The 25,559-nt window shown below is 34.1% G+C and overlaps 3 protein-coding genes across 8 annotated transcripts; 2 read left to right on the top strand and 1 right to left on the bottom strand.

Moving 5' to 3' along the window:
• The first annotated feature begins 2,226 nt into the window (after positions 1-2,226).
• Positions 2,227-6,449, top strand: LOC140871670 (uncharacterized). 3 transcript variants are annotated; one of them, XM_073274287.1, is made up of 4 exons: positions 2,230-2,421; positions 3,581-3,688; positions 3,903-4,149; positions 6,342-6,449. In XM_073274287.1, exons 1-4 carry the CDS (start codon positions 2,320-2,322, stop codon positions 6,425-6,427), a joined length of 543 nt encoding a protein of 180 aa, XP_073130388.1. In that variant the 5' UTR covers positions 2,230-2,319; the 3' UTR covers positions 6,428-6,449. The 3 variants fall into 3 exon arrangements, with proteins under 3 accessions (XP_073130390.1, XP_073130388.1, XP_073130389.1); XM_073274288.1 differs by lacking the exon at positions 6,342-6,449 and adding an exon at positions 4,954-5,230 and having other exon boundaries at positions 2,242-2,421; positions 3,903-4,070; XM_073274289.1 differs by lacking the exon at positions 3,581-3,688 and having other exon boundaries at positions 2,227-2,421.
• Positions 5,446-11,740, bottom strand: LOC140871669 (uncharacterized). Of its 2 annotated transcripts, XM_073274285.1 has the most exons (8): positions 11,593-11,740; positions 11,385-11,501; positions 10,975-11,291; positions 10,748-10,887; positions 9,915-10,256; positions 7,850-8,243; positions 6,380-6,457; positions 5,446-6,230 (listed from the first exon to the last, which is right to left on the bottom strand). In XM_073274285.1, the coding sequence occupies exons 5-8, from the start codon at positions 10,241-10,243 to the stop codon at positions 6,180-6,182; spliced, it is 852 nt and encodes a 283-aa protein (XP_073130386.1). In that variant the 5' UTR covers positions 10,244-10,256; positions 10,748-10,887; positions 10,975-11,291; positions 11,385-11,501; positions 11,593-11,740; the 3' UTR covers positions 5,446-6,179. The 2 variants fall into 2 exon arrangements, with proteins under 2 accessions (XP_073130386.1, XP_073130387.1); XM_073274286.1 differs by lacking the exons at positions 10,748-10,887; positions 10,975-11,291; positions 11,385-11,501; positions 11,593-11,740 and adding an exon at positions 10,605-10,730.
• A 5,371-nt stretch (positions 11,741-17,111) lies between these two features.
• On the top strand, positions 17,112-21,724 carry LOC140871343 (serine hydroxymethyltransferase 3, chloroplastic). Of its 3 annotated transcripts, none has more exons than XM_073273810.1 (12): positions 17,112-17,239; positions 17,647-17,921; positions 18,766-18,961; positions 19,061-19,235; positions 19,316-19,433; positions 19,523-19,635; positions 19,739-19,861; positions 20,068-20,172; positions 20,306-20,392; positions 20,468-20,575; positions 20,844-20,916; positions 21,213-21,724. In XM_073273810.1, the coding sequence occupies exons 2-12, from the start codon at positions 17,705-17,707 to the stop codon at positions 21,485-21,487; spliced, it is 1,590 nt and encodes a 529-aa protein (XP_073129911.1). In that variant the 5' UTR covers positions 17,112-17,239; positions 17,647-17,704; the 3' UTR covers positions 21,488-21,724. The 3 variants fall into 3 exon arrangements, with proteins under 3 accessions (XP_073129911.1, XP_073129909.1, XP_073129910.1); XM_073273808.1 differs by having other exon boundaries at positions 17,647-17,924; XM_073273809.1 differs by lacking the exon at positions 17,112-17,239 and adding an exon at positions 17,436-17,560 and having other exon boundaries at positions 17,647-17,924.
• The last annotated feature ends 3,835 nt before the right edge of the window (positions 21,725-25,559 follow it).

The following is a 25,559-nucleotide window of genomic DNA, read 5'->3' as shown; positions in this document are numbered from 1 at the left end:
CAAATTTACTTGTTCTAGTGTTCAATTTACTCTAATTGTTAGCCAACTTCGATAGCTTTATCTTAACAAAAAAATATCCTATTTTTTTGGATTGAATATTGAAATCAAATAGTCTCATACAATTCGAATACTCAATTTATGTGTTCTAGTACTCAGTTTATTCTAATAGATACACAAATTAAATATTTTTGTACTTTGAATTCCAAAAACAGTTCCCAAATTTTTTTGAATTGAACCTTAATTAATATCAAAGTATGTCATTATTACTCAAAACTCTAAATAAACATGAAAATAACAAAACATAAGAACACAGACATTATATATGCACGATGTTGAGAAAATTAAATACCCTGATTTAATCCATCAAATTTATCAATTAGGAACACATAAATTGATGATTCTTTGTAAAACCAACTTCAAAATCGAAAGAAAGGCGACATTATCACATCAAGCTGCTAGCAAAATAGAACAAATTCAATAATCCTTTAAATGTTTTCCATCCAAAATCTTTCATTCTCATTCGAAGACGAAAACTATAACAAAATAGAAAATTGTGCATAACATCATTATATAAAATATTATCGATATTTTTGAAAAAAAAAACTGAAAACCAAACTATTATTAAAAATAATCAATAATGATAGTTTGCAAAATTAACTATGCAATTGGAAGAAATCATAGAAAAAAAAAATAATAATTACAACAAAATAGACATGGATTCAAATATTCTATTCCAAACGATCCAATCTTTCACAACAATTCAATTAAAGATTTCAGTCTTGCAATTAATTAAACATTCAAATTTCAATGTGTTCATGAAATGATAATCATGTGGGAACGAGAATTTAAATGCCTAATGAGTGTTGAAAACATAATTTACAGGAATTTTTTTTTTGAAAAACTTATACAAAACAATTTTACAGTGATTTTTTGTTGATACTTCTGTTTTCTTGGCTCTTTTTGAAGTGGATCTTCGAAGGGCCTTCTGATTCTCGTTTTTGTTGTAATGGAATGGTGATTTAGAGTTATTTTTAGCTTGGATTTCCAACTTTTATGAGCTTTGGTTGATAATTGGGTTTTGGTGGGGATGACTATGAACCCAAAAGATACTTGGTGCTTATTGAAACGATGTGGAGGTGGGAAGCCATTGTACTTGGTGCTTATTGATTGGAAGAAATGACAGCAAAGTGGAGGAGAAGAGATTTTAGCGTGGGAATGAAGAATAAAAGGTCATTTATGTCATTTTGGGTTTTAGGGACTGATTATACATGAAACTATGATGTCGGGGAGTTCAAATGAAGTTTTTATGACACAAGGACTGTCCACACATTTATGTTTGAGTTTAGGAATTTTTGGACAATTCACCCTATGTATGACCATTCACATTATGTTAAGTGCATTATATTTTTTTTAAAATTTGACAATAAAGTATATAAATAAAGATTATGTTGGTGTGTTTTTTAACAACCTTTTATAAGTAGAAAAAATTTGTCTATTATTCAAAAAACTCAATATTTTGTGAGGTCCACTGTAAAAATATTAGGACTCACGCGTATTGATAGATCTCAACCATTAAATTTGCATTGAAGCAATGACTATACATGTAAGATCTCACTCACACTCCTCCTGTATGATGCATTTGAATCTACCCAATATACGTATTATTTCAAATTTAGCTTCAAATATTTATTCAAATCAAATCCATCCAAATACAAATAAAGCAATAAGTCAATATAATAACAGATTTTTTTTAACATATACATTTGTCTCTTTACGATTTTTTTTTAAAATACGCTTGTATTTGTGCTATTTGATCTTTCGTATTGTCAAATTTCAGTTTTAATCCGATATTTCTATTATTTTGATTAATTTTAGTTTTTTTTTTTTCAAATTGGCGTTTATGTTACACAGCTCACAATACAATGTTGATGTGCATAATATCACATTAACACTCAAATAAAAAATTACTAAAATTTCTAATAATTAAAAAAAACAAGATAACATAAATGGCCAGATCAGACCGATAGTAATGAAGTGTATAATATCACATCAACACTCCAAATAAAAAATAACTAAAATTATCAATAATAAAAAAAAATACAAAATAACATAAATGACCAAATGGCAAGACAATAAATAAGAGTCAACCGTCAAGCAAGCGTATAAATAGAAACGCTTTACCAAGAAATCGTGTGATTATATCTTGATGTCGCGTTGGGATAAAACGCGACAATTGAATTCAGATACCTACATAAGAATGGAGCGAAGTACTCTCAGTGAGCGAGAATTTCGGAGATTCGAAGCGTTTACAGTGAAATAATGGTGAACTACATGTTGATGATCAGCGCGGAGCTTGAGAATCTCACCGGCTTCCAGCCTCAGGACGGTTGCGATGATGCTAACTTCACCTACTACTTCAAGGTATCTCCATTTTTCGGTTTTTTCTCTCCTTGCTGCCCGTTTTCGCTCGATTTTATCCACGACCTTTGACTAAATCGGAGATTGTTCATGAATTATGATCGTATTTGAACTTCTATGTCGGATTCGGTTGCTCTGATTACCATAGGTTGCAATATGTTCTTAGTTTTGTCGCTTGAGTTCGAATATCATTCTTTCGTGTTTGAAATGCTTTTGTTACGGTTAATGCGTTGATTTGGTTACCTCTCTGTGTTTTTCGGGGCAGAGATTGCTCTATGTCTGTTTAGTTTAGTTCTCACTGTCATTTTCTGTTTAATCAGCCATTTTGAATTGTAGTTTTCATGCTCAACTCATCTGTAATTTATTTGTGGAATTCCTTACCTTAATTGTTATAGTATGCTAGTACGGTGTTGACAGAGTTTTCCCTTATATTTTCACAATGCATGCTCATAGAGTTTGCTGAAGGTTTTTGTCCAATTTAGTTGCACTGATGGGAAATAGCTTGAAGCTAGATAACTTACGGATAGTAGATGGAAATCTTTATGTATGAGCATGTAAGGGCAGGTATATTATTTGCTGATGCTGAGATTTTCTCTGGTTAAGTATGGTCTAGATTTGTATCTGTGTAATTGCATCCTGGTCTTTTCGGAATAATATGTCTTGTTTCCTGCTGTGTATTTACGGCTGCTACTTTCAATGTGATGTGAAAGCAAAATAATATCTGTTGCTCGTCGCATAAATGTCTCGAGTAATTGTTTCATATTAATTCTCTTTCGAGTTGTTAGATTTAGTGTGGGGATCATCATTCAAGCCTTTGTTTTCATTTATATAAGTTGTTAACTTGATTTGAGTACACGTAATTGGCATTTGTTTTTGCCCATGCTTTAGCATAAGAGAATTATTATCACTTTGTAAATCTTCGTTGTCGTCTTGTTTTGGCATAGAGCCTGTTACAACTGGCTTACATTCTGGAACATGGCATTTAATGAATATCACAAAAATGGCCATCTAAATGGGATTCAGATCTGATAATGATTTTTTAAGTTACCTCGAACAATCAAACGTTGTCTTGAATTTACTTGAATAAGAATTGGTAACGATTTTCATTCTTTCAAAAAATCATTTCTCACACTATTGCGTACTTTTAATCTGCTGTGTGTAGCTGAAATGTGGAAACTGTGGAGAATTGACACAGAAAGAGACTTGTGTTAGTTTGAATGAGACAGTTTCTTCTACAAAAGGCAAGAGTGAAACTCATCTTGCACAAAAGGTACTCTCTCTCTCTCTCTCTCTCTCTCTCTCTCTCTCTCTCTCACACACACACACACACACAGACAGACAGACAGACACAGAGAGAGAGAGAGAGAGAGAGAGAGAGAGAGAGAGAGAGAGATTCTTAAATTCCTGTCAAACTAATTGAATTATGTTTGGCTAGGATAATTTGTCATTTTAGAGTAATTTCTTATTATCTTTTCATCTTCCAGTGCAAGTTTTGTGCTAGGGAAGGAACTGTGACTATGATCAGTGGCCGGGGCCGCCCTCTTACTCACGCAGATGCTGAGAATGGAAAGTCTGCTCCTCTGATGTTATTTGACTGCAGGGGTTATGAGCCTCTGGACTTTGTATTTGGAAGTGGGTGGAAAGTTGAATCAGTACGTCCAATTATTTTTTATCTGGTTGAGTGTAAAAGCCTTTTTCCCTCATGCATCTTCAAAGCTTACTTTATAATTGGTAGATTATCAATTCCTTAGCTACAAAACTCGATGCTCTGCATAGATGATTTGCTTCCGCAAATATACATGAACATTTGCAAGCATGATTGAGCTGCCTAGAGGAAGGAAATAACAGTATTTTGTTATGTCACAAAGGTTGAGAAAATAGTTGATGAGTTTAGGTGATGATAATTCAGGAAATTCTATGGCGATGGTAGTTTTTATATGCGTTTTGCCATCAGTTTTGACAGATCAGTATACTGCGGTCCCATAAATTTTATTTCCTTGTTTGACTGCTAATTGGAGAAAGGAAACCACCAATGTCTATGTTGAGGTATCGATGGTTGTACTAAGATGCATTTTGGCTTGGCTGATTAAATAGAGCAAACCTGAAAAGAAACATAACATTATAAGGTTCACCAATAAATACGATAGAATCTGGAAGAGGAAAAGCTCTGTATCACAATGTTTACTTTCACTCTTTCAGTGTGTGTCTGTTGCAAATTCCTTTGCTTTCCTTCTTGTGAGGAGTGCAACCATCAAATGAGGGTAGTCGGAACGTTTAACTCCCTTATATGAAGATTACTGATCATTCAAGTTTTAACTCCCATTCCAAACTACCTCATAAAAAATTAAGTTGGCCATCCTTGCTAAATTTGAAGCTCTCCATGCAACTTGTAGATAACTTTTTTTGCCAATCTTGTGCTTTCTGCTATTTTTTTATGGAATGTACTCTCTCTTTCACAAACATTTTGTCAAGATTCTTTTGGGTGCTACATTGTTGCTTTCGTTTATGTTGTTCTCTCCTTTTGTTCCCCTGTAGATCGAAGGAACCGTGTTTACAGATGTTGACTTGTCCGGTGGGGAGTTTGTTGAATACGATGAGAAGGGAGAATGCCCTGTCATGATCTCTAACCTCCGTGCAGCATTCACTGTAGTTAAGTAACTCAAAAACAATCTCTTCCTGAATCGTTCTAGAAAATAAGTTGGGCATCAGCATCTAACTTGCTACTAAACTTGTATGTAAAAGGATGACTTCTTTTGTATGATTGATGCTTATTGTTTTCCTGCACTTCAATTTTATGCTACACTTGGATTTATTGTTTGCCTTATTGATTCGGCCTAAAATGACTTGTATCCTGTATAAAATGTGAAATAGGGTTGGTTATATTTTTAATTTTGGTCAAATAATTTTTTGGTTTGGAATATTTTCATTGCCTTGTCATTTGCTAAAAAGCATGTAATCTCATGCATGCGACAATATGTTATCTATGATCATCTATTTTTTTATTTTTCTTTTAGAGTAATCTATGATCTTCTATCACTATTATTAATAGAGCCAAAAGTGGTGTCATAGCTTAATATTTTACTTTTGTTTTGTTTTTATCATTTCAAAATGTTATGCAGTTCCCTTGTTAATTTTTACTATTATGGTGTGATCCCTACGTAGCTATAATCAATTCTAGCGTGGTCTTTTATTACGTTTGTTTGAACTCTTACTTTTTATAATTATGATTTTATCTTTATTTTAATATAAATCAAATTAATTATAAACAATATTATACGAGCACGCAACTTGTGTTTCGATTTACTAATTATTAAAAATCTGTATAATTAGCAAATTGTGTCTTTCTATTGGGTGATTGTTATCATGAGTTTATAAGCTTTATTAGTTTATACAAGTGCCCAACGCGTCGGTGCGCTATTGTTTTGTTTTCTTGATCATAGGTGCACTATTGTTAATTACGATTTGCGAGTGGGTTGTGTAATAAACATGGATCGTGTATTTAAATTTAAGAAAATATATCAAAAGTTTAGTCAATTTATTTATTTTTAGAGTAAAAGTTTAGTCAAAATTAATTAAGTAACAATAATAACTTCCTTGCTTGGCGGCGCTATAGTTTAATGCTATAAGTCTTGGCTTTTATTTTTCATGTTTTTTGGTAGGAGTAGTAACGCAGAGAGTTTAAATAAACCGTTCGTTTATTTGTCCTGAAGAAGCGTACGAATTTTCAAAGATTACAATTTTACAATTCCTCAAACATTCCTCTACTCCGAGTCTGATTCCATGTTCCCCATAGCCTTCAAGCCTCTTGGTCTCTGAAAATGGTGAAGTGCTGTGTCATTATAAAGAATTTCGAAAAAAAAGAAAATACAATTTATACCGATTATCATAAATTCGAGTCGACTTGATATACTCCATGTTTTTAGATGAAGAAAAGAGGATCACGGAGAAACAAAGAGAGTACCTTCTTGGAAACTTTCTTCTCTCGAACCTCGTATCGTTCAAGAGTTAGATCGCATAACCATGAACCTGGGCATACCAACTGCAATTGCAATCAAACATTCAGAATCAGACCGGATTTGAATCCAAATTCGGATGGGTATAATACAGGTTAATATTGTTTTTTTTTTTTTTTCATGTTTCATGTATTGTCGTAATGTCACATATCAAACGCATTGACCATACTCTAAACTATAGGTTGCCGGTAACGTTTCTTCTGTGAGATTAATTCAAGAATGAATATTTATCAATATCATATGTTGTCGAGATATCGGATGATAATGAAATATTATACATGAAATCGACTGAATGTTGTCGATATTGGATGGTAACGAAATATCAGATGCTATTCTTGGTGCCCAACTATGAACCACTAATTGATAATTTTGCACCAAATCATAGAAATTGACTCTTGAACCTTTAGTGCTTTGTTTATCTTGTGTTCGTCGCGAGACAGAGTGGATCATCCGATAATATATGTTTATATACGTGAAGGAAAAAGAAGAAAATAAAAAGAAAGAAAGAAAGAAAAGCAAGCCCCACCAAAAACAATAATTGACAAAAGCATATCTCCTCCACAATAATAATAATAATTAATAAAAATAGCAGGGTAGATGAAAATTCAGAAATATATTCAAAGATGGCTTTTAGAAACGACAAAAGGGTCATTACTGGGCGGACCCAGCAGTGGGCGGACTCACTTGGGGCAAAAAAAAAAGTTGAAATTTTATATAAAACATTCTAACTATTTGAATTCTAGTTTCCTACTAGCTATGCCAAAAAATCCTGTATCTGCTTGGTGGACAAAAAACGTGAAAGTCAAATACAAACTCTCAATAGTTGGTTTCACCAAGAACACATGCTTTTCTATAGTTCCATTTCGTTTGGTAGGGAAGTAGCGTTACAAGATACAAGTTTCTTAACATACCGCCTACGGCAATTAAAAACCACAAAGTTTCATTTCAAGCAGGGCATGACAAATCCGTAAAAACATTTTTTTTAAAAAAAAATTCTTTTCATTCATGTGAAGTAAAACAAGTTGCTTTTCAATGGCTGAAACCACCTAGCCTTAATAAAGTTTGTATCGGTCTGCCTATCATCGTCGCCTCAGGTTTCAGGTCACAGAGATAGAAATGGAAAATTTGAAAATTGTATGTAATTCAGGTTTCCTTGGAGATAAGTAGACATGAAAAATGCACTCATAAATAAATCCAATAAATGAAGTAGCATAAGTAATGCAAGGCACGCGGAAGATGTTGAAATAAACATGAGTACCTAACTAGCCACGAATATTTGGAAACAGTGTAAGCAAAATCAAAGCATCCTATACTTTCAGCACAATGAAAGCAACTAATTCGAGGCAATGAATATGATAAATAATGAACTTATTTGAATGCAGCAAATAGAGAAAAGAGAGGGGAGTAGTAAAACTAACATTGACTGTGCGCTGAATTAACTTGGCTCGTTTCTTTGGCCTTTGAGGAAGTTTGGAGCCTTTAATTGCCATGAAATCCTCTTCTTTTTCCTTATTCGTCAAGGCGATCACAAACTTAGGCGGCCACACTACGGGGACTGACTCGTTACCTGACAAAAACCCACCTTTCTTCCCTTCATGGGCAGTCTCCGATGACCCAGAACCACCACTTCCGCCACCGCCCTGGTGGTGGTGGTGGTGGTCATTTTGATGATTACCATTATTATTGCCATTCTTTTTATTCTGGGGGTTGGCACTGCAATTAGCTTTGATCTTATCACCACCTCTATCCGGCGAAGCCAATCCCTTCACACCATTGCTGTGTCCCCTCATACCAATCCAACTCTCTGAATTCCTAAAGACAATAAGAAATTACAAGTTAGAACGGCATATGCATCCCATCCAAGTGGAGAGGGTACGAGGAAAAAAAAACTGACATATACTACGAAGTTACCAAAAGTTAAAAAAAAAAAATCTAATTTAAGTCATAGATTATAAACTCTGCCCCAAAAACATACGAAATCTCGAGGAAAATTTCTCAGCAAACGATCACATCATACATATATATAAAAAAAAATATATACGAGACACTACACATACATAAATCAATTACCCAAAAAAAATTTACAGCCCAAAAGCTGGTAAAAAAAATATAAAAAAGTTCACTTTTTTCCAGATAAAAACTAAAGAAAAATAATGGGTGAAGGTGAAATTACAGGAATAACCTTGTAGGGTAGTTGGAGATCACAAGGTTTGGCGTAGAAAAAGGAGAGCTGTTAAGGGAGGATGTGGCTGGGATTTGGGTCAGCTTTTATATTTAGAAGAGTCAAGGATTCTCAAGAAAATTGAGACTGTGCGCGAAATCAAATCTAAAGCACAAAAGCGAAGTACAGTTGGGAAGGAGAGATTTCAAGGATTAGAGCATAATTTTGTGGAAGAAAATTTGAACCTTTGGATCGAAATATGTATACCGTATACGTGTCCTAATCGTAACAAATTCATATTAGTAATTAGTTTCATTCATTCATGAAAAAGGAAGGGATCAAAGGACAAATGGCGGCCCGCTTTCCAAAGTTTCCCATTATCAAATATCAACCACTGCAAATAAAATATTAAACTATATCATTTATTTTTATTTTCATTCCTTAAAAGTTTAAAACATATTTCCTTGCTATTTTTACAAAAATCTCAACATAATCATTACTATTGACTGAACTTTTTCCTGCCGGCCTCAAAAAAAATAAAAGAAATTATATTGTTAAGAAAAAAATCGACGAGGTCCCCAACCAAAAGAGGAAAAAATATTTTTATTACTGTATTATTATATTCTAATGCAAACTATATTATTCTAAAAACTTTAATTTTAAAGCAAACCAAGCCGCGTAGGTACCTCCTTTAACAATTAATAAATTTTGGATTCAATTATGGGTCTTTATAATGTGGCTGATGATGCTGTGCTCCGTCATATTCCCATCACATCACCGATTTTTTTAAATATACATAACAAAAGACATAAAAATTCTGTAAAAAACAGATTAACACTCTTCGGTTTAACAAATAAAACAGGTTAATCTTATTTATATTTATAATAATAAGTAATACTTTTGGTATAAAATATAATATTTTTTAATGAATAACTCATATAAGTGACATGTCTCAAAAAATTGACCTATGAGTTTTTGCCAAAAAAAGACATAAAACAGATCTCTTGTAATCTATATTTTAATTTTTAGGATCGTTAGATCTAAAATATAAAAGTAATATTTTTGATATAAAAAATAAATTTCTTTTATAAATCTGTCGAGATCCATCTAATTGGTAACGTATATACGCGAGTTTTTGTGAAAACATAACATGTGATTTATTATTTTTTTTCACTAAAAAAACTACTAAAGATTTTTATACGTTATAGAATATTTTTGAAAAGTAAAATTATATAGAGAAAAAATTTAGAAATTAATTTAAATAAATAATCCTAACATTGCAAGTTTTTTCTTTGAAAAAAAAAAAGGGTTAGAAAGATTACCTCAAAATTCGCTGTGAAGGTGACGGCGGACGTTGACGGAGATTCGCATTCCCGTTACCCTTTTCTGCATTTATCTGCTGAAGCCAATTCGGATCCTTGCCAAGATCCGATCTGATTACCCGACGATTGACTCGGGTCATGGGTCGACCGGATCCGGAGGTTGAGTCCTTGTTCGTTTGGATCTTCATGCAGCGCAGCCTTTTCCTATTACCCCACTGTAGCACGAACTCGGACGACGTCGTAGCGGTTGTTGACCTGGGCTCGGATCTCAATGGTAGCGGCCCGTCTCGGCTTCTATTATTGGTCGATTGGCCATTGTTCCTCTCCATATTCAAAATACACCTGTTCAATCAATCACATTTCCGCCATTAGCGTTAACGGAAGTTCAGATTCTGTTAGCGGAAAAAGTATGCAGAATTCAGCTGACTGATGGGTAAGAATTGCTCTGTAAGCTGAGTTTTGGTTGTATATTTTGGCCAAAAATTTTACAAAACCCAGAATTTGTGAAGAAATGGAAATAGATTTGGGTTTCTGGCGGGGAGGATGGTTATTGTTTGGTTTTTGTTTGGGACTCTGGCTTGGTTTTCTGGGTTTCCCATAAAGAATTGAGGGGGAAACTGAACAAAATTCGGCAATATCCAAATGTAAAGGAGCGTTGAAAAATATGACCAAATGAAGTTTGGTTGGCACCTTTGTGTGTGAAAAAATTTGAATCAGAGAAGACGAAATCTCCACAGAGTGAGAGGTGGGAGAAGGTGGAAATCGATGCGATTCGGAGGTTAGAAGGCAGAGATGAGCGGGCAAGTCACCAAATTCCATCACCATACCATTACCTGGAGGTCTCAATTAAAACAAGGGACTGTGTGAGAAACTCTGTACTTTTCCCTCCTTTCACTGGAAATTTTTGACGAAATCGATGGTAATCTGCTCTGAGAATCAATACCCAAGCACACCGAAACCGATTGCTCTGAATCTGCAGTTACAGAAGATAAATATGTGTGAGAAACAATTCAAATTCAACCATATTTTTCGATATTTCCTGAAATGAAGATTTACACACCTTATTTACTCTGATTTTGGCGACAAATTTGCTGATGATTTTCTCACAGAAAACTTCAAGCAAGATGAATTGATATTATGTACTTAACCAGAGACACAAAATCTACATCAACTTCCGCTGTTTGAACCCTTCAGGCTCTGTCAACTCGCGGATACAACGATCTCAACCAGTCATTCGAACAGATCCAAGCCTCGGTTACAATCTTCGACAGCGATTTCAACGTGAAAAACAACAGACCTGAGCTCCGATCTAAGGCTTTTGTATTCGATTCCGATAATTACAGGCAATAAACTGACATCAAATCTACACAGATGTGCCTGTAAAACAAAAATTACAGAAAAGAAGCGCGTTAATTACGAAGATAACACAATAAGAACCGCAGAAACGAAAACAGAGCGATGATTACAAACCTCTGCATTCAATTTTCCTTCGTAAAATCCGATAGTTCTCCAGCCTTCTCAAACCCTGCTAACTCAACCAATCGTCAACACCCTCTTGGAAACGACTCCAAATCGCTTGAAATTCACCTGTAGTGCATAATATACATACATATTACATGTTAAATCCGAGATACAGAACTCATATATCTTCATAAAACTCAGAGACAGAAACAGAGACCTTCTTCTGGAAACAATGGATTCACTGCATTTCACGCAACAAATTAGCCATTTTAAAGAATTTTTTAAGAAAATATGAAAAAAAGATAAATTTTGAGAGAGAAGCTCTTTGTTTTTCTTGTGAAGAATGAAAAGAAAATATGGAATTACTCTTCTTTTTTACTTCCGAACAACAATCCCATTTTTATACCCTCTCGTTTACGCTTGCCTCTCCAATTCAATCCACAGCCGTTGAAAAATAATTAACGGCCTGGATTGCTTCTCCTCAAACGGTTTGAGACGCCGTTATTGGGCCCCACTTAGATACTGAATGTCCCTTAACGTCGTTAATTGACCAGACGGAATCTATATGGTGCTGTGGGATCGCCAAGATGTAAATATATATAATATAATATAATATAATATAATATAAGAATTTTAATATGTATAAATTTGAGTAATCACTTCAATTACCACTAAAAAACAAGGAGAAGTTTGAAAAAAATTTGAAAAGAAGACCGGGAGAGGTGAAAATTACTAACAAGAACTATACCATTAAGTTTCATGATAAATTATCCAGGATAAAATTGAAAACTAGTTTTTTATACGACATTGACTAATCGAAATAGTATGATGATAAAATATTTAGAAATAAATCGAAAATAAAATCAATAATCACATTAACAAACTAACGTGATCTCTATGTGAAACACAAAATAGGAGGTAGTGTCACTTGATTAGCGAATCTAATATAATGATGAACAATAAATCTCTATTATGCAAACATGCGCGATGAATAGCATTAGTATAATTAAAGATAACAACAAGACGAATGTATGCGAGTTTGGCTAAACTCGAAATACGTATCACCACACTTTAAAATTGTCTCGACCTATGTGCAAAACCTGGTGGATCTAATCCGAATATCTCTTACTAAAAAATTATTTAATATTTGAATTTTAGTAATTATACGATGAAAAAACTCTTAAAATTGAATTTCCAATTTTATATTAATAAAAAATATTTTCGTTCAAAATACATTATTATTAGGGAAATAAAATGAAATTATTTTAATTATAAAATATTATGAGCTAAAATGAAGCATTAGTATACATTATTCAATACATAAAATAAAAATATATAAATAGGTTTCGACAATATACACGGAATAATGTGTACACTTGCACGTAATATATATATATACATATATATATATATATATATATATATATATATTTTCAGCTGTTCAATCATGTTTTTTCATTTGGTTCGCGACCACTAAAATCCGGTAGTGGGTTTTGGTGATGCAAAAAAAAATCACTAAAACCCACTACCGGATTTTAGTGGTCGCGGACCAAGTGGAAAAACATGCTTGGGCAGCTGAGCATTCTACTATATATATATACAAATTTGATATTATGAGCACTCATGATGTGCACTTTTGTGTGCACCGCTGACGTGACATCCTTTACATCCAATAGATGAACGCCACATCAGCAGGTGCACACATAAGTGCACATGATAGATGCTCACCATATCAAAACTCATATATATAGTTTTGATCTCACGCATCTTATGGTGTGGGGGATCCACGTGTACCCGTGTCCAAAACAACTTCGATTGTCTTGAAATTTTACGGCAGGGTCGTCTCGAAAATGTGAATCCAACGATATATCTTATGATATAAATTTCAATTTCGGTGGTCAGAAATTTGAAGATGGCCGGAAATTGCATATTTCACCTAATTTTCCGGTCATTTTCAAATTTCCGAACGTCGAGATTAAAATTTGTATCATATGATATATTCTTGGATTCGCATTTTTGAGACGATCCTACCGTGAAAATTTCAAGACAATCGGAGTTGTTTTGAACACGGATACACGGGATCTCCAACACTCTAGGGAGCGTGGGATCAAACTGATATATAAATATATATATAGATATAGATGTGTATATACACACACATATATAGATGTATATACATTTAAATAATTGCAATTTAATTTTTTGGATTTAAATTGCGTATTATAATAGTAAATTAGTGGTGTTGTAAAACCCACTAATCTAAGGTTTCGATTATTATTTTAATTATTTGGATTACCAATAAGCTTGGTACAATGTCTTCTTGATCATACTAAACCATAAACATAAACACACCTGACTATTCTCATTTGATAATAAAGCTTGCAATCCCAAACAATCCTCAAACTGATGGAACTTATGGTGGGAATATTTCGGTTCTACTTATGAAATCCTCAAACACCTTGTCCAATATTATTACAATCTATTTAGATCCTAGTATATACCATCAGAAGACGAAAAGCGATTCCAACATCTTGCACTTTTTTCACCAAATTTTATCTTCCTTGGGTACTCTCATGGACACTAGAGTATTCAACCGATAAAACCCTACAAATTAGAATAAGATTCAGAATAAAATGGTGAAATAAGTTCAAAATCCTCCCAAGCCTTTCAATAACGAATGTACAGATATGGATCAAAAATGACAAAAATATGAGGATTTCTAATTAGAAACCTATCACAAAACCGTTACAATCACTACAGCAAACAGATTTCCTAACACAAAAATCCCATATGGCAGCTTTGCTTGCAGCAACTAAAACTCCAGAAGAAATGCAGGCAATCTTATTAAAATTCTCACCAGGACCAACGAAGAAGTCAAAATCCCCATAACCTTTAATTAATCTAGAAGATGATGATGATCTCGAAGAAAAAGAAGAACCAGTCTTTGGAAACAGTGAAATATAAATACCTGTAAATTATTTTTATTGTACCGTGTTATTTCTATATTGTAGAGTTATTTATAGTGTATAAGAAATAATAATAATAATTAAAATTTCGAAAATGTCCCCCTTATTTGTCCATAAAAGGGGAACCTCTCTTACACTCAAACACCAATTCATTTCTGCACACTTACATACACGTTCAAACTCTCTGTTCCAAATTCTCTCAACTATTCCCTCAACCTTTCTACCTAATATTTCACTTTCTTTCTTACTTACTTTCCTCCTTTCTTTCCTCGTTCCTTTGTTGATTTTTTTCAACCCTTCCAAATAACTTTTAAGTTTGTTTGTATATCTTATTATGTATAAAATTCTTCAAAATATTTGAAGAAGTTGTAAAAGTATTTGAAGATTTCAAAGAGGTTGTTTAAATTCAAAAACCTTCAAGGTTTGTTATAAATTTATGAATTCTTGATTTATATATATATATATATATATATATATATATATATATACGCACACATATATAATGGTGGTACGGGTCAATCGAATTACGAGACATGCATGCTCGAACTCGCTTCACCGGGCTAAACCGTTCCATTGGTGAGGGTTTAAAGACGATACCGGATTAAACTTGACCAATTGTCATCTTGTCATCCACGAATACAATACATTTGATTAATTTCTTAAAAAATATTCCATCTGTCCACTCATTTACGCTACGTTTCTTTGTTATCATTATCAAATATATAATATCGTTCTACATTTTAATATCATCTCTCGTATTTTTTTACCAACTTACCTCCATTAAATTAATATCATTAACTATTTGTACAATTATTTTATTATATTAAAATCTTCATTAAATATGGTTAACATAAGAAATTTTGTTTCTAAAATTTGTTTTCTCAAACATTTTGTTAATGTGTTTGAAAATTTAGACTTGCTTTTATCAATCAGACGAGATTGGATACTATTTTTCATTGATGACATTAATAATTTGATTATGTAATATCACAAAATTTATGGTAAAAGAATTGTTTCGAATTTAAATATTAAATACCATTTAAATCAAAATCATATAAAAAATATAAACATATCACGTACATGTTATATATGATATTTGTTATTATGTTAGCGTTTCCTACACAATTAATAATAATAACAATAATAATAAAATAATAATTATTTTATAAAGGTTCCACTCTTAGAAAAACTACGTTTTATCATAAATAAGTATAGCCATAAAAATATTTAATTTATGCAACTTATTTGGTCTCTAAATATTAATATTTTAGTTTACTTTTTCATAAAACCTAACATGATCACTTTTTTTTTTTTTTTTTGGAAAATAACATGATCACTTATTAAGATACAAACACAAGTTCAATGCACAAACCAACTCCTCCGCTTTTTTCATACTTCACAGCATTTGTTTGATTGTTGTTTCAATCGCTTGAATTTATCATTCTCATTATCTCCAAAAAAAAGTGCATATTCACAGGGACAGAGCTAGAAATTTTGTTAATGAGAGGTGCAATTAAGAACAGAGTTATGTGTTGTTTCGCCCAGGTGACCTAATTTTATTTCTTCTGTTTTTTATACATTAAATTTAGTCCATTTTGTCAATATTCTCGTAAACAATTTTAAAAATAAAAAATAAAAGTTCAACACATAAAAAATAGAGAGCTTAGAAAATTTTATTTTGGATAGAAAAAAAAATCTGGCACCGTTATTGGATACAATTCATAAAACAATCATGAATGTGCATTTTATTCCAACTAAAAGACGATCAGAAAAGTTAAAACATTATCATCAATTCATAATAATTCATTATACAATTATTTGATGAGTTGCTAAACATATTTTCTTTTGAATATAATACATTAGTATTACTTAAAATTGACATGTATCATATTTTATTTTATTAAAAATAATATAAGTATATACTAATAATTTATATAAAAATTTGAGGGAGGGCATGCACCCTGAACCCTACATGGGTCTGCCTCTGCATATTCGACTAAATTTCTTTCATCATGTTAAAAATTTTAAAATAGTATATAATTTAACTTAAAAAATTAAAACTTTAGGTATATGCAATGCGTGTGCTATAATGATCGCCGATCGATATGTAAAACCACTGTTCTAAAAAGCGACTCCTAAGCGTTAAACGGTTGCTCACCGTACCGAGTTTTAGATGATCGATGTCTCTGGGTGCTATTTATTAATCGGTAGCCTAGATCGCCTAATTACCGTTGACGCGGCTAAAAATACGTTTAGATCATCGCCCAGATTAATATATATATATATATCGATAAAAAAATTTAAACTTTTAAAAAAAATTACTGACATATTTTTCGATCAATTTGTGTCGAATGAAGATGAATAATATGCTGAACAAAAAAAATTACATATTTATACTAAAAAAATCGTTTAGGACGAATTAAATATTTAGGCTTAAAAATATCAAAGTGAATCAAATATTTAGGATAAAAAGAAAAACCGTACGCCTATCGTTTTTTAAACATTGTATAAAATACAATAACATTTTGCATTGATAACATAAAATCACGATGTCATTTTAAATTTACCTAAAACACCATTCATCTTACCATACTAATGATTTTACAATATCATAATAGCATTTTTTTGCATGTTTTCGATTTTAAAAATTAATACTTTTTATTGTAAGTTTTTGAAAAATTTCCCTGTTCTTAATTTTTCCCCAAGAAGAACACACGATGACCCAGTAATAATAATAAAATACTAAAAAAAGATATCAATAGAGAGGCGCGGGCTTTTTAACCGAGCTAGGTTTTCGACCTTGAGTCAGTCTCCTCTCTTTGTATAAAAACCAGCGTACAAAATTGAGAAAACCAACGGAAAACAATTATTCGGGAAATTCCAGTTTTGCGTACAAGTGTGAGTTTTTCTTTACTGTTTGGTTTTGCGTCGTTGTTTTATGTGTGCTTTCAGCTAGAGGACCAACTAATTTCCGAGGGATTCTCAAAGATAAGCAAATTAATTTGATTAATGGATTGGTTGGGGATTTGTGATGTTTGTTTGCGCGGGTTAATGATGTTAGCTTCATGAAGTCCGGTTGAGCTTGTTGAATTTATGGACATTTCGTGATAAGTTTTTGTATGGAGAAGCTGATTAACTTTTATTGGTTTTTGTTATGTTACTTCTGTATGTTGGGACTTATACAAGATGTCAGTTTGATTACTTTCCCTTGATTTTCTGGTAATTAGTGAAATGGCTGTCATACTCATATGATACCCTGCAATTTATAATATTTTTTAGCTAATTTCTTGAATTCAACTCTTCAGGTAGGAGATCTTGTTCGAACACTGTAAACTTAAAAGTGTAGCGTCAGAGAGATAGAGCATGCAGGCTTGTGGTGGATCTGCAATGATGAGCTCTATTCAAAACACTTTTTGGACACAGGGATCAACCTTTCCTTCTAAATTCCCTGGTATCAATGGGTGCTCAAATAACGTGAAATTGGGTTCATTGAGGCCATGTAGGTCGTCTTCATTGGAAGCGAACTTAGTTACCGGGAAACCGGCCTCTTCCGTGTCTGTTCCTATCCATGAAAGTGCAAGTGGTAAATGTTATAAATCAAACTTAGTTAAAACATTGAAAACCGTGGATTGCTTTTACACATTATGATCCACTGCATAAGAGATTATCATTATGTCTTGCAAGTGTTGTGTGTGTGTGTTAATTTCCTTTGTATCGATATGTGGTTCTTCTGTAAATGTCAATAAATGTCTGCTTTGGTTCTCGCCCCAGAATCTTATTTTGTTTGATATTTTCCGTTAAATTTGATGTTGTTTTGCGTGAGACTTGAGTGTCACTTGATTTCAGTTCCTTGAGTTTGATAAGCTTGTATATTTGTTGTTTGATTTAAAGGGATATCCTACACGTTTATACTTTTACTGACACGAGAAATTAGAACTTAATGCTGAATCCGCCTAGGCTATGACATTTGAAAAACAGAAGTGCCATTTATGTAGCATCCCCTCGCATTCTTGTGATAATTATTAATTATTAAGCCAGTCCATAATTTTCGAGTATATTTTTCTCAGTAACTGCTGTCTGCAACGTTATCCGGTTGAATTTCATGAGTGTAACTAGCTGAGGTGGCAATTGATTTGCTGATATTTATGGGAGATTTGGCAGTGTTTTGACTAATGATTGTCTTTATACATATTTGTGCCTTAATTTTTTATATTTAAAAACCTTAAAGCTGTGGCGTTTTCTTTGATATTGCCATTGTTGGTTGGTGAAAAATGCTTGAGCCTTCCAGAGAAATTGCAACTTGATGCTTTTTCCATTTATTCTCCTGGCAACCCAGACGAGTTGGCATAAAGTTCCATGTCTTTCCCTTTATTTGATTCATTATACAGTTGCATGTTTTTTTAATTATGAAATGGATCAATTAGGTACTGGGAGCAACTATGTGGACTATGGTTTGAGTGAAGCAGATCCTGAAGTTCGGTCCATTATCGACAGGGAGAAGAATCGTCAATTTAGAAGCTTAGAACTTATTGCTTCTGAGAATTTTACATCGCGTGCAGTGATGGAAGCTGTTGGTTCTTGCCTCACTAATAAATACTCAGAAGGACTACCTGGTAAAAGGTAATTGTTTGGATGAGGGAAAATGACGTCAGTACAATAATAAGCACCGGACATCGTTACAAGTTGTAATGCGAGATTTATTTATGTTTATTTGTCTAGATATTATGGTGGCAACGAGTATATTGATGAACTTGAGACTCTTTGTCAAGAGAGGGCGCTTGCAGCATTTAGTTTGGATGGGGAAAAATGGGGTGTAAATGTTCAGCCATTGTCAGGTTCTCCTGCTAATTTTGAGGTTTACACTGCAGTTCTTAATCCACATGATCGCATAATGGTAAAATACCATCCTTTCCTCCAACATCAATCTGTTGAATTATTTGAAGTTATTCTTATTTTATTGGTTAGTGACTCCAGGGATTGGATCTGCCTCATGGTGGACACTTGTCACATGGTTTCATGACTCCCAAGAGACGAGTTTCTGGCACATCTATTTATTTTGAGTCCATGCCCTATCGACTCGATGAGTCTACAGGTCTTGGTATTTTGTTATGAAGTTTAAGTAGCATGATTTCATATATTAATTGTAATTTGTAACCATCACTGACATTAAACTTTGTGCAGGCTTTGTTGATTATGAAATGCTTGAGAAAACAGCTACTCTGTTTCGTCCAAAACTTATAATTGCTGGTGCTAGTGCTTATCCTAGAGATTTTGACTATCCTCGCATGAGGAAGGTATGATTTTTAATGTACCGCGTCCATACTCATGTATGCTTATATTGCATTATTCGTGTTTTCGTCCATGTTCAGCATCTAACCAGTGGTTTTTAATATGCAGATCGCTGATGCTGTTGGTGCTTTTCTCATGATGGATATGGCTCACATAAGTGGACTTGTTGCTGCCTCTGTTGTCGCTAATCCTTTTGATTACTGTGACATTGTTACGACTACAACACATAAGGTTGGCTATAAATTATAATTATCTGCTCTATGTAATTAGTTGCATAAACTTGGACCAAAGCACCTGGATTGCTGCCTACGAGAAGTAGAATGAATTAACGTGGTCTTCTTTTTTGTTGTCAAATTTGACAGCAACGGGGTCATCCTTGAATTTATAAAATTTTATTCTCTTTATTTTCGTGACCATAACTTGGACATGCTTTTCAGTCTCTGAGGGGTCCTAGAGGCGGCATGATCTTTTTCAAGAAGGATCCTGTTCTGGGAGTTGATTTAGAATCTGCCATCAACAATGCTGTTTTTCCAGGTCTACAGGTCTGTGGAGTGTGATTTACTTGTCATTAATGCATTGAATATGCTCTAAACATTTACATTACGGAATTATTGCATATTTGTTCAAATTTATATTTATTTCTGCTTTGATCAAACCGATTATTATCATGAACAGGGAGGTCCACATAATCACACAATTGGGGGGCTTGCTGTTTGTTTAAAACACGCAAAATCACCTGCTTTCAAGACTTATCAAAATAAGGTTCGGGGTTTTATTTTTATTTTTTAAATGATCCTTCATGTATGATTATTTTGACACCATCAGTTTGTCCGATAGGTGGTCAATAATTGTAGAGCTCTTGCCAACCGGTTAATGGAGTTGGGATACAAACTAGTCTCTGGAGGGAGTGACAACCATCTGGTCCTTGTGGATCTCCGCCCATTGGTGAGCATAGACTTTTATTTTATTTTTTCTTGTTCTCATATAGCCCAGAACAACAAAATTATATTCTTAAGGCAAGTGATGATACATTATTTGTGTTTTCATACTTGAAATTGTTCTTAAATTCATTCTACCAGCACTCAATTGCCTATCAGTTTATGTTTGAAATCAACTACTTGTAATCTTTGGGGGTATTTTTTTTGCCTATTTTGTTTGGATGCTTTATCATGTGTGATATGTCGTAATATATCAACCCTTCTCCCATACGCAGGGGATAGACGGTGCTAGGGTGGAGAAAATTCTCGATATGGCATCCATCACCCTCAATAAAAATTCAGTACCTGGTGAGTGTGCAAGATCCATTTCTGTAATATACGCCTTTACCATTTTGTTATAAATTTAACGAATCGTCGCTTAATCAGGGTTTTGACATAGATCCCTATCCATGCATAAAGAAATAAGGTATATGATAAGGGGCTAGGCTAAGCATTCTCTCTGAAGAAAACACAATAGATTAGACGTTATATGAAGGAGGCCTATTGTTTCAAATTTTTAATAGAATATGAATATTTGAATGCCTGAGCTTGTAATCGGCATAGAAATTTTCAGCTTCCCTCATTTTACCCATTAAAATTTGTAGGTGACAAAAGTGCACTAGTGCCTGGTGGGATACGCATAGGTTCGCCTGCAATGACTACCCGGGGCTTTAGTGAAAACGAATTCATAGCAGTTGCAGATTTTATCCATGAGGGTGTGCAAATCACCCTAGAAGCCAAGAAATCTGTCACCGGCTCGAAGCTACAAGACTTTATGAAATTCGTCACTTCCCCAAGCTTTCCTCTGATGGACAAGGTACTGGATCTGCAAAAAAGAGTGGAGGCGCTTACAACCCAATTCCCATTACCTGGGCTATGAATCAAAATTAAGCACGGGTAGTGGGCACACTTAGTCGTTGACTCGTTGTAGGATATCAGCACCGGAAGTGTATTCCCCGGCTTGGCAAGTTCATTCCAACAGCTATTTATATGTGAGAAGATGAAGTTTTTGCACCTCTTCAAAGGGGAGTGGTTTAACTTTGTATGTGACCGACGATTTCGGACGATTTCGGTTGGAAAAAAATCTAGCAAGTGAACTAGGTCAAGTTATAATATAGTTGGACAGAGTCCAAGTCGATCCCACAGAGACTAACGATTAAATACTAAGATATAGACTATTCAAATTAATCTAGGCTAATTAAAATAAAGGATTTTTATAAATTAACTACTAATTAAAATAAAATAAATTATTCTAAAGCAGAAGTTTAAATTAAATTAAATGAACAGAAAAGCTTTAATACTGATTCAAATTTTAGGAAAATGATCAGGAACACGCAACGGTACCAGACATCGATAATTATCACGTATTGGATTTAATCAAACAAAACTCATTCATATTCACGACGAAATTCCCTAGAATGATTATTAATCTATTTCTAGAATTAATAATCCTATTTTCATTTAACAGTACAATTATTTCTAATTGAATTTAATTAAACAAAAACGCATTCACGAGTTATGGAATTTCAGCTTTCGCCTAAAATCGCACACTGAAATCGAATACTATTTTTAGTCGGTTTAACCACGTGTTAATCAATATTTTTGAAGCTAATTTCAATATTTTCTTTTTCAAGTCCAGATCGAACGACATACATGCAATTAATTGGCCAGATTAAAAGCAAGAATTATGCACAAACATTAATCAATAAATATTCCATAAATCAAAATTCAATCAATCCGTTCCATGAACAAAAATCAATAGTCTGGCCCTATTGTGGCCCCGGTCAAAAGACGACTATTCCATAACAATAAAATCAAACAAAAGTTTCATGTTTGAATTCATAATAAAATAAAACAGAAAAAGAAGAAAAGAAAATTCTCAGCAATAGTGCCGAATCTTACTTGCGTTGCGCGTTTCTTCTCTTCCAAGCTCTCAGCCGTCAAATCCCGAAAATCTCTCAAAAGTCTATCAGTCAAAAATCAGAAGTTCAAAAGTCCTCTCTAATTAGGGTTTGATTCCCTTTTATACCTCCTTTATTTTCGTCCAAAATAATATCCAATGTAGCCCAAAATAATCAGAGTTCCAAAATTTTCAAATTCTGCGCGAATTAATTTTTTCCATATTTGCGATGTACACGGATCCCGGACATGGTCCGTTCCTAGGTCCGTGCATTAAAAACTCCAGCCCAAACATTTTACGAAGCCACACGGACCCTCTTTCAGAAGGTGCACGGGGTCCGTGTATTTTTCTGTGACGAACATCTCAAAAGCCGATGGTACACGGACCCTTTTCCAGACTGTGCACGGGGTCCGTGTATTATTTTTCTTCCAATGTCTTTTGCTTCGAACATGCACGGACCCTCTTCCAAAGTATGCACAGGGTCCGTGCGATTTCCTTCCTTCAATTCTCTTGGCGACTTAAGATTTTTCCATGTTCTTCGGCCAAGTTCCAACGTGGCATTGAATTGTTTGACTTTTTCTTCAATATTCAGTTTTTCTCAAATCTTAGTCAAACCTACAAACATAGAAAATATGACGATTTATGCACAAAAATCGGAATATAAATGCCAGATAAGCACGAATACGACAAAATAAAGTGCCAAATAAGCTATAAAATTCGTGCTTATCAAATCCCCCACACTTAGCTTTTGTTCGTCCTCGAACAAATCAGAAGAAATTAGAGATGAGAAATATCGACACAGAGTGGCACAATCAAAACCTTTCAATCTACCAAATCTCGTCACACCCAATCAAAAGCTCATACTTCGAAAATCACAAGCCTCGCTTTTGTCGCAATTTAAAACTCGAACACTACCCAGAAAAGATTAACAGAATGAGACGTGTGTAGTGTGAGTGTCAGAACTTATACTCCTCAAAAAAATTTCGGTTTAAAGATCTCTCATGTTTATTCACCAACTAAAATTTTTCTTTCTTTTTCTCGCCCCATATGCTTATCTTTCATATCCCTCTCTACTAAATATGGAACAATTATGACTCGGTCAATAGGTCTTTTAAACTTATAACGTTAGGCCACGGTTCACGGCTACAATAAAGGATATGAAAGCAAAAATGAGAGACAACAAACAAGTTGCCATTTAGCGCAATTAAAAAGCTCCATTCCCCATCTATTATTGAATTTCATCACTTTCTTTTGATTCATCAATACAACCCATCATCTTCTTCTTTTTCCTCCTTTTCTTTTCAATACCCCTTAAATTTTTTCGGGTACTTTCTTCTCTTTTTTTTTTTTTTTTTCTCTTTTCAACTCAACTCTTTCTTTCATTCAAAAATAATTCACTAACTCCTTCAAATATTTTTCTGTGAATACTTGGAGTTTTTTGTATATTTAAAAGCGCCAAAAGGGTTTGTTTCTCTCAAAACTTAGGTAGAAAAAATAGTGTATGGCTAAAAATCAGGTGGTCAATGTAGGACATAAGAGATGACGAATGGGGTCTAATTGCGTGCCATTGGCACACACCATTCGATTTTTATCAGGCTCAATGGGGTTACTAGGGAAAAAAATAATTTTTCAGGTAGGCTTGAAAGGCTCAAACGGTCCAAAGATCGCCTAAATCATCCCTAAGTCATAATCATTCAAATTTTCGCTTCGAGAACTAATCAGACAAGTTCTAGGGATAACAACTGCAATTTTTCTCTTTTTTTTCATGAGATCACTTTTTACCAATTCACAATTAACTTGCATAAGTCTGACAAGAGTGCATGAAGGGTGTCTCATAAAGTCAATGCAAAACTAGTTCATATCAAAGTCTCTCCTTGCAACTACAGCTAATCTCATTCAGTTCTAGGCACGAAGAGCAATTTCTCAAGTGATAAAAAAATCTAGCAAACTAATTGGTATGTCATGTAAAAACCACAAGTGTTGATCTCTTTTTATTTTGAAAATTGCTGCTAAGTGATGTGAAATATAGTGTAATGAACGACCTACCCCCACACTTAGAATGCGACACTGTCCTCAGTGTTAAATGCTCGTAAAAAATAAAGAGGAAAATAACAATAGCAAAAACACTTCCCTGAAAAATGTCGACGACCATGAAAAATTAGGGGCAAGCGGCAGCCTGAGCAAAGGGAACAACAAAACCAACCAAAATGCGTAAAATAGAAAAATCATGCACACAAGCACACAAAAAGGCTTCCCAAAATAAATTCAATAAAGAAAAAAAACACCACTGAGGAAAAAAAACCACAATATCCACGAAACTCCAATTAATAAAAGCGATAAAGTGCAACAACAGTTAAGACCCACGACATAACTAGAATAGGCTAGAGTATCCGCAAAATATGTCGAAAGAGAAGCAACTACAACAAAGAAACTCCAAAACACACATAGTTCAAAACCCATAACAAAATAACCATAATATCCAAAAAAAAAACACAACAAAAAATATCGCTAAACTACTCCTCCTCTAAAGCAGAAGCTGACTCGGCAAGGTCATCCAGGGCAGAGCGATCAAAAGGTGGCGCATGAATGTCGATGGAGTAGGACTGGGAAGTGGTGTGATGCTGTAGTCGAGCCATACCGGTGCGAAGCTCATCCAAGCAGTCAAATATGGCAGAGAAAACGCGACGAGTACCCCTCAGAGCTCTGGCGTGGACATGTGCACCGGCGGGAGGGTCAGCAGCCTGATCAAGGGCAGCTTCTTCCTGAATGCGAGCCTCTCGGGCTTCATCTGCAGCTGTAGGTGGTGGAACTGGGGGATCTCGTGCATGATAGTGAGTGTTGCGGCTCTCAAGATTCTTATACCATCCACCCTGTCGAAAGATAAAATACATACCAGTCATCGCATGGGCGGTGAGCACGTGCTTCGGCGCTGGGGCAAGAGAAGCCTCGCCAGTAAAATCGACGCCGCAAGAAGCCAAAATCCTCGAAACTGTAATGGCGAAAGGAGCGTGATGCTTGGCATTCGGAGCACAAGCCAAGTGAGCGACAGTGC

This window comes from Henckelia pumila, unplaced genomic scaffold, assembly GCF_033568475.1.
Source record: "Henckelia pumila isolate YLH828 unplaced genomic scaffold, ASM3356847v2 CTG_461:::fragment_3, whole genome shotgun sequence".
Classification (NCBI taxonomy): domain Eukaryota; kingdom Viridiplantae; phylum Streptophyta; class Magnoliopsida; order Lamiales; family Gesneriaceae; genus Henckelia; species Henckelia pumila.
This window is presented reverse-complemented; position numbering and strand designations above follow the sequence as displayed.